Source organism: Sinocyclocheilus anshuiensis, unplaced genomic scaffold, assembly GCF_001515605.1.
Source record: "Sinocyclocheilus anshuiensis isolate Anshui unplaced genomic scaffold, SAMN03320099.WGS_v1.1 scaffold1737, whole genome shotgun sequence".
In the NCBI taxonomy this organism is placed as follows: domain Eukaryota; kingdom Metazoa; phylum Chordata; class Actinopteri; order Cypriniformes; family Cyprinidae; genus Sinocyclocheilus; species Sinocyclocheilus anshuiensis.
Genome location: NW_015540975.1, coordinates 137,888 through 147,394, shown reverse-complemented (window position 1 = coordinate 147,394; position 9,507 = coordinate 137,888). Strand labels below are relative to the sequence as shown.

The following is a 9,507-nucleotide window of genomic DNA, read 5'->3' as shown; positions in this document are numbered from 1 at the left end:
GAGGAAAAAAAATTAACTTAAATGATTTTAGCAAATGGCTGCAATATAACAAAGAGTGAAAAATTGAAGGGGATCTGAATACTTTCCGTACCCACTGTATATATATATATATATATATATAATTTGTTTATTTTTTGATGAATGAAAAAAAATATTAAATTATTTGTAATTCTTATTTTAAGTTTTATTTACTTATTTGTTTCATTCAATTGTAATTATAATCTGTGAATTCTCAAGAGAAAACTGTCAACTGTCAATGAACAGATAGATGCAACCTTGTTATCATCGCACAATGGAATGGATATTAAAGAAAATATATTATAGCACTCACCTGATATAATAATCATTCCTGATGAGCAGCAGGTGCTGGATGATGGATAGGAAGTAAGGTTCTGAGCCTGTGTCTTTCACCATGTTGGACAGGAGATGGTACACTTCACCCATATCAGTGCATAGATGGTTAAGGACACAACTGCACACACTGCTTGCCATGTAGTAAAACAATGTTTATCTAAACATGCCATTTCAATATGTATGGATATAAAATTGTATATAAGACTGTAACGGCAGGACAAATCAGACAAATTATTATTTGTTTGTATTACTATTTAACAAATAATCCAACAGACCCCCTCACCCAACAACCAGATCCCCCCCCCCCTACTTAATTCACTTTGAAACAGACACATACTGCCCATAGGAAAGGACTTCTTTCATTAATTCATAGCCAAACCTTTCTATAAATGACTATGCATATCCCAAGGTCACTGTGTGTATTATTACTGTTCTTGTATATTGTCTTTTGTATTGTATACTGCAAGTTTCTGATTCTGTCACTGCTTGTGGATAACGTTCCTTTAACGATCGGATCTTGTTACATGCTCTAATGCACTAGTACTGTAAAAAAGTTATTTTCTATGGCCACGAAAATATAATTTCTTAGAGTTGATATGAAATTACACTGAATGTTCGCTGGACAAACTGATTAGTTGATGGTAATATTAATTCTACAGTTACTACTGGTAGCTGATATAAGTAACTAATTAATTAATTATTAATTAATAATTTTAATTATTTATATACATTTCCCTTTTGAGCTAATTTGTTACAATGCATATACACTAGAGTGATTGTAATATGAAGTGCAGTAGTATAATTCTAAGATGAGAAAGAACAATAAAATGCAAGAAATACAACTAAAGGTGAATAGCCATCATTCACTGGAAATTGTTTGCTTGTTTTAATTCAGATGGAGGCCTGAATCAAAGTTTGAGTCTAACCAGAACTGATGCCATCTTCCTGCATTCTAAAGTATCTTTAGAAATCTAATTTGCTAACGTGTAAACACAAGGTATTGAAGAAAAGTGACAGAGGAAATACCTCTTCTGCCAGTTCATACCCTGGCTTCTGGACATGAATCAAATTAAAATTATTTTAGTGTGATTATTTAAAGTAATAAAATATGGATCAGTCACTTCCTTTTTATATTTATTTATTTTCTGGACTGAAATCTCGTCTTCAGTTTGTCTTGCTTGTCTCCAAAACAGAAGAAATATACTCTTAAACTTGCAGAGTATTGATTAAATGTCCAACATCTCCTCTCCCTGAGGAGAAAGGGCAGTGGCTTTCCATGTCTAAAATAGATGTAAGATCAGATAGTCATCATAGTCTTCTTTTTTTATTATTATTATATCAAGAACTGACGCCCCAACCCTCTCTGCTATGTCCACTTGAATTAAATAAATGACCGGCAATCTATTTTCAATAGTGGCAAGCTAAAGCCTATGATGATTAACAGTAGCAGCTCATTAATTGTTTCTACTAACGGTCCTACAATGGAGTTATTATAACAATGCTCACTTTAAAAAAATAGTGTTTTTTAATAAACTACAATCTTTGTAAATATGGGCAAAAATAATTTAAGGAATTGTGTGTCTATTTGTCGTGCTGCACTGAGCAGCGGTGGGTGAAAATTTTTACAATTTGGTTTTGACAATGTCTGTTGAAATATTTCAACGCTGACTGCAGGGTGATGCACTGGTTGGACTGGAGCACACTTTCTTGAGCCGCCACAATCACTCCTTCCCTTCCACTGGGATAGAAATCAAAAAGATGTGGAGCCTCAATATTTAGAGAAAAAAAAACCTAAAAAAGGTACAGCAGGTCTGTTTCAATTTAAATAAAATCTGTCTCAGGTTAGAGAATTATATATTCTTTAAAAAAATATTAACTATAAACCATATAAACTATATATATAGTGTATATGTAACACTATACTGTATATTTATGGAACAATAATAAAATGGAACGTTAAACCTTCCAGCCACTGCACTTTAAAAACTGCCCTTGCAGCAAACCAATCTGCCCCTACACTGATGTACATTTTCTAATTAACTCATATAATTTCAGTTATTCATAAGGTTGTGAGTGCACCCCATGTTCAGTCAACTCAATGTGAGAATACAAGCATCTTCAGAGCATTATTGCTGATAACACAGGTGATCTGCTTAAGTGAATTATTTTCTCCACACTTCAAAAGCAGCAAAATGCACCAGAAAGCCATTCTCTCTATTAAGCAGGGCCACAAGTGTGCACACAGACACACACCGTCTGTGCATATTTGCATTTTGGGCATGTTTGCAGTAATGTACTGGTGGGGAAGGTGATGCATAAACATGAGCTGTATCTGTATGGAACTGAGCAATACAAAAGACAGAGAGCGAGGGTCAATCAATCACACTGCCCAACTTGCAATTCATATTCAACAGCTTCCTGAAGTCGCTATAGTGGCCAGAACTAAACCAGAAGTGCTATACTACTACTACTACCACTACCAATAATAATTATTATAATATGTTACACTTTTTTTCTGCTCTGGGTGAGCATTCACGGTGTGTGTGTGTGGGTGTGCACTTGGATGGGATAAATGCGGAGCACAAATTCCGAGTATGGGACACCATACTTGGCCACACGTCACGTCACTTTATTTCGATAGTATAACTTCTAAAGTGGACTAAGTAACTTTGCAACTACATGTCAACTAACTCTCATTATAGTTATAGTATATATATATTAGTAGGATTAGTAGAATAAATTGACATGTACTTGCAAAGTTATAGTCAGTTTATTAGGGGACCATCAAAATAAAGTGTTAGCGGATAATTTTAAGATACTGAAAAAAAAACAAATGTCAGGGCATGTCAAAACTTCTCCAGGGCCCCAAAACACCCTCAGACCCCAGAGGGTTAAGCAGGCACTCTACAAATACTCTAATGACTGGTAGCAATTAAATAAATAAATAAATAAATAAAATTATATAGGTAAATATAGGTAAACATTCATAAAAATATTAATTTGTTATTATTATTATTATCATTATATTATTCTCTATAACTAAATATTCATAAAGCAGCCTGAGAGAAAACGAGAAAGGTGGTGGAATTGAACTCTAATTTAAATATGATTATTTATTTATTTTAGTATTTTTAAGCCCCTTCAGTATTGTGAATATCAATAATAATTAATTATTTTTAATGAACCATATTGTTTTTAATTTTAGTATTTTAAGCCCCTTTAGTGTTTTAAATAATAATAATAATAATAATAATAATAATAATAATAATAAATACATTTTTTGAATGCTTAAATAAATATAATACATATGTAACATCTCTATAGGTAAATATTCATAAAGCAGCCTGAAAGAAAACGAGCAGGGTGGGATTGGAAAACGTTTGGTGTTTAGAAAGAAAAGAGGGGGAAAAGAACTGAGAAAGACAGAGACCGTTGCTTAGACACGCATATTACACAAGGCACTTACAGATCAATGCCAAATTGTCCTTAGAGACAAATGTTGTGTCTCTTACACAGTTGGGTGCTCACGAAAATCATTAGTCCAGACAGCCTGAACTAAAACTCTGGCTTCTCCATCATTTCAGCGAAGCTTCGCAGGGCGAAACGATAAAAGCCATCAAAAAAACAGCACTAAAACAACCAAAAAAATATGCTTTGCTCTTTTTCAAATTCAGTGAATGACTTCAAGCTACTTTATAAAGGGTACTGTGAGGATACACACAAATCCAGAAGCTACTGCATATGGCTGCCACGTACGCAGCTGTGGCCTGAAGGGTCAGATGCAGATGTATAAACAGGGAGAATATAAGTGTGAACCGATTTCCATAGCCGCGTGGCATAGTCTATCCGCAGATTTGAGGGGGAATGAAACAGAGGAGAGGTGAGCGTAGAGGTTGCTCTCTGTGTCTCTGGAATGTCAGTATAATGAGCTGTGGGCCAGAGAAGGATGCTGGGATATGTGTGTGGTGTTGATGTGAAGAGGTTTGTTTACCACTAGAGTTGCCAGAGGCTGGACTGGAATTTAAAAAAAAATTAAAATAAAAAACCTGATTCTCAAATCCCTTCCGAATGAACTGGAGGTCTTGGCTTTAGACCCATGAGCCACACCGGGCGCCCTTGCGGCTGCATGCATACACGAGGCAGCGGTAAAAAGGATATTCCATCTCTACACGGATGTCATCTAGTCGGTGAGACAGTTCGATGGAATCCTCCTCCTTATTTTCATTAAACACCTTCAGCTGAATGTCGAGCTCCTCTGTCTCCTTCAGCTCCTGTGATTACAGAGGTTGACATGAAAGGAATGAGTGACTGATGATGTGTCGTCATATAACATTGATAATATAACAGGAAGAAAAAGTCTGCTTTTTGGACATTTTAAACTATTTTTACAAGGCCTTGGATTGAACCGATTTGAGTTTTGTGGCTTTTATTTCATGACTTTGCTCTGTCAGCTATGAGGCCATGCTAGTGTACTTCTAAATGTTGACCAGTTCACTTTTAGCAAATAAATATATGCATTCAAAATTTACAGTTTGCATACATTAATATCCTCAAAACAAGAAGTGCAAAAATGGAAAGATAACAAAATGTCTGTATGTCTTGCCCAAACTTCCTGTTTAAGAAGGAAATACACCCCCCCCCAAAAAAGAGAGCCCCTTTAAGGTGGATGCCAAATGAGGAGAGGCTACAGTATGCGAATAATGAATCAATAGCCTATTAGCTAATTTTCAATATGTTTGCCACTGAACATTCATTTTGGATTTAACTAATTTTGAAGTTTACAATGAAAAATGCTGTTTTATAAGAGAAGTTTTGCAACTGGTCAAAAACAGTGTAACATCTCATTCATTTGTATGGCATCTGCAATGGAGTCACTGACTGTCATACAACTCTGGCAGCAATTTAATGACGTCAAGGATATAATGTGATTGGTTATCCAGGTACGCAGAAGTTGGTATCTCTCCATAATAATAGGGACATCTTTGAGAAAGCTGTGCTTGTCAAGTAATTCAAAACTCAGGTGTCAATTAAAACCATAAGTCTGATTAGTGTTGTATAGCGCTGAGAGTCAATCTGTTTCTCTATGTTACACAGATTGTCTTGCTATGTATACCAGTAACATATGCGATAGATCTAAAGGGTTTAGAGAGATAGAGATAAAGAAAGAGAGGATAAAATAGGTGTACTTTACAACTCCACTACGAATCACTGCTGGTGTAGTTTATAGATGGTGAAAAGCCAAATGTAACCCAATTTCTGTAGTTATCAATCAGTGGACTATACTTCAGGCATGCCATCTGTCTTAAAGACACACACACACACACACACACACACCACCACCATCATTTAATGCAAGCAAATTCTTAGAATCATCCCTTTGGCGATAAATGATTAAAACATAGTGCTCTGCAACAGCCTCTTATTCATCTCATCTCTCATCTTAAAGAAAAAAATCAATATATCACATTACATAAAATAAAATGAATTAATAAGGATGGAAGAGGCAGTTGCCACTGTGAAGGACTGGGAGAGAAAAATTGTAAAAATTAAGGGAAAAGATGCAAGTGGATTATTAAAGCTGTCCAGAGGAAGGAGGGATGGAAGGAGGGAGCAGGCCTGGCTGAACAGATGTGTATTTTTAATTGATTTATCAGATCAGGGCAGTGGGCAGGGAGGAGTGCTGATGGTTCTTAACAGGCTATAAGGTGGCTCCAGGGAGCCGGCCAGGACGAGAAGGAATGCTATTCGCTTGGTTGATCAATGTACACAGATTGTCTTGCTATGTATACCAGTAACATATGCGATAGATCTAAAGGGTTTAGAGAGATAGAGATAAAGAAAGAGAGGATAAAATAGGTGTACTTTACAACTCCACTACGAATCACTGCTGGTGTAGTTTATAGATGGTGAAAAGCCAAATGTAACCCAATTTCTGTAGTTATCAATCAGTGGACTATACTTCAGGCATGCCATCTGTCTTAAAGGAACAGCCAAACAGAGAGAAAGAGAGCTCGCTATGCCGCAGTAGGAGGCAGGACGAAGTCTCTCTCACTCTCTAGTGCGTGCACACGCACACGCACACACATTCATCTCCAGAAATGTGTATTTTCATTTCATCAGACACCATTTTCTATCTCTCCTTGATGATTTAGTGCATCTCATTTGTCTTTCACTTTGTTTCTTTCCCTTTGCACTTGCCATTTTGAGGATAATAAAACCTGGAAACTCATTATTCACAATTAGAGAACAATGTCATATTTAATTGTCCTATTAAACTTTCAAATACATTATTCATAAATTACGATAAGCTCATCATATGCAGGGGTAGATTAAGATAATTATAATAATTGCAGCAATAATATGGGGAGCAGTCAAAATGACTTATTAAGAGTGACGAAATGCCCACATAAATGAGATGGTGAGTGATGTGCTGGCCTGGTTGTGGGCTTTGTGGCAGCGTGGAGCAGAGATCTGCGAGCTGATTGATAATGATGTGTGAGGGGAAAGGCCTTTATGAAACAAAGCTGTGCCATTGGGGAGGAGGACAGCAAACCAGGGCACATTTTAGCTGTTTTCAATAGTTTTGTTCATTTGTTCAAAAGTTTTTATTTGTTCCATAAAGCAATTTTTACAATCTTCTTTTTTTTTTCTTTTAGCTTTCACTGATGTCATTTTAATCCCAAACTCTTCAATTAGAAAATAACAATTTGATTACAAAAATGCTGTTGTACATCTGCAGTTTAAGTATTTTTTCGATTTATTTACTAACTTACATTTACCACAAAAGAAAACCTAATGAGCACATATCATATTATAAGAAAAGAAGAAAAAATAATCAGTGTTAAAATCAAAAATAGTGCAAAAATCTAATAAACAATGAAAGTAATGAAGTACAAAAAATTACAATAGAATAAATCAGAAAAAAATGAAATGATAAAGCAAAAGTTATACTCACTGGTAGGATCTTCTTGAGGCCGCAGCGCAGAAACTCATTTCGTAAGTGTATCCTGAAGTCTAAATCATCTGGCGATGTAACGAGGGCATTGATCAGCTGCATGCAGGCCCCCTGTATTCACACACACACACCACCATCATTTAATGCAAGCAAATTCTTAGAATCATCCCTTTGGCGATAAATGATTAAAACATAGTGCTCTGCAACAGCCTCTTATTCATCTCATCTCTCATCTTAAAGAAAAAAATCAATATATCACATTACATAAAATAAAATGAATTAATAAGGATGGAAGAGGCAGTTGCCACTGTGAAGGACTGGGAGAGAAAAATTGTAAAAATTAAGGGAAAAGATGCAAGTGGATTATTAAAGCTGTCCAGAGGAAGGAGGGACGGAAGGAGGGAGCAGGCCTGGCTGAACAGATGTGTATTTTTAATTGATTTATCAGATCAGGGCAGTGGGCAGGGAGGAGTGCTGATGGTTCTTAACAGGCTATAAGGTGGCTCCAGGGAGCCGGCCAGGACGAGAAGGAATGCTATTCGCTTGGTTGATCAATGCAGAGTGGAAAGATCATTCTTGACGGACATGTGAACAGTCTTCTTATACATTCACCAGCCTTGGCTTGGGCTTTTGGAGTTGCTGTTGGCCTACATGTGTTATTCTCCTGCATGATTTTATTTGTCAGGAGCAGCTCCATCATTCTGACTCTCGCCTTTGTTCGGCCACAAAAACAGAAACCTGACTTGAGTCAAGGAAAAGACAGTGCTTAATACAACATTTAGGACATGACAGCCATTTGGAGGAGATGCATAAGTTTGATTGACTTTTTTTTTTTCCAGGGGATGTTAGGAAGAAAGCTTGAATTAATTCAGTGGAGAGGAAAAAAACAGAACAGAGTTGTGTATGTGTATTCAGGGCATGTTGGCTGTAATGGCTGCTCTGAACAAAACCAAAAACAAAATCAAAAACCAACATTTTTATTAACTGAAATAAAATAAAAATGTAACTGGGAAAAAAATCGTATGACTCCAAAAAAAAAAAATAATCACAATACTACACAGTGCTGAGACTGCTGAAAATTTTAAATTATACCAGTGCATTAACTTAGGCGGGCCTAAAATGAAATGAAATGAAATAAAAATACAAAGTGAAAATAGAAAACTTTAAAACCCCTGTGAAAAAACACTCTAAATAAAAATAAATTAATTCTTAAAAATGCTGCTTTTCACAGTAGTTCTCTTGGGTTCAGGAGCAGCCCGTTGGCATCAGGAACCATAACACTATTCTTGATTCCTTCTCTCAAAGTCCCAGCTACCCAGAGGCTGCAGCAGGGGAACACGACGAGGCCCACTTTGCTCCCATCGTGCAACATTATGCCTCCAAATCACCAAAATTCTTAAATCTTCTCATATTCCCATTTGAGCAATTATTTCAATTTGAATTATTGAAGAGACCCACGGAGGGAATCTAGATCGTTCATTGAGTTCTCCGGAGGGCAAATGCATTTCGTCATCAAAACATTTGGAACGATGTTGCAGATAGGGTGCTGGTGCAGGTTGAGGAACTTATTTTCCTTTATGGGTTGAGTTTGCAATGATGAGCTTCTGCAGCACAGTGCCTGAGGTGGATTCCAGCAGAGTAATTAAAAAACAGCACTGCTGGGACGGTTTTAAGTTTGCTTGCTTGCGTCACTGAGATGGCATGATGGCAAAACACATTTTAATCACGTTTAAAAAGTCAGGCTCTGCAGCCCATCACAGGTTTTAAAAGTGTTAATTTCTTTTAACCGCCAGCATTGGTGAGGTGTTTTTAATTTACTTCACAATTAGCGGTGGTTCTTTTCATTAAAAGCCTTTTTTCAAGGAGGAAAACAAGGCACCAAATCAAAGGGATTCATTCCTCCCTTCTCCTCTCGCTCGGCCTGTATCATATCGTCGTCTTCATTGCTCTCTCAACAGCAACACAACGATTAGGGATTTGGTTAATGAATGTGTGAGAGTGTCTTGTTGTGCTTGGTCACCGATCACTGCAGTCTGTGGAGAAGCAGAGAATGATAAATACAGGTGTGGTGCTGCATCCTTGCCCTTTTGATTCGGTTCCTCTGAGACCAGCCTGGAGAATGCAGAGGAAAAAGTAAGAAGGGAAGATGATAAAGTAAGCATCTCTCAATAATTTTTTTGGGGGGGGGGGGGGTGTTG

General features: G+C 36.7%; 1 protein-coding gene across 1 annotated transcript in view; it reads right to left on the bottom strand.

Annotated features, from left to right (window-relative positions):
* The window catches only part of LOC107690091 (protein diaphanous homolog 2-like), a 153,940-nt gene that overhangs the window by 24,007 nt on the left and 120,426 nt on the right, over positions 1–9,507 (bottom strand). Inside the window, exons 12-14 of the mRNA XM_016488329.1 lie at positions 7,310–7,420; positions 4,513–4,625; positions 332–448 (exon numbers count right to left, since the gene is read on the bottom strand). Coding sequence (XP_016343815.1) covers positions 332–448; positions 4,513–4,625; positions 7,310–7,420 — 341 coding nt within the window. The remainder of the gene's footprint in view (positions 1–331; positions 449–4,512; positions 4,626–7,309; positions 7,421–9,507) is intronic.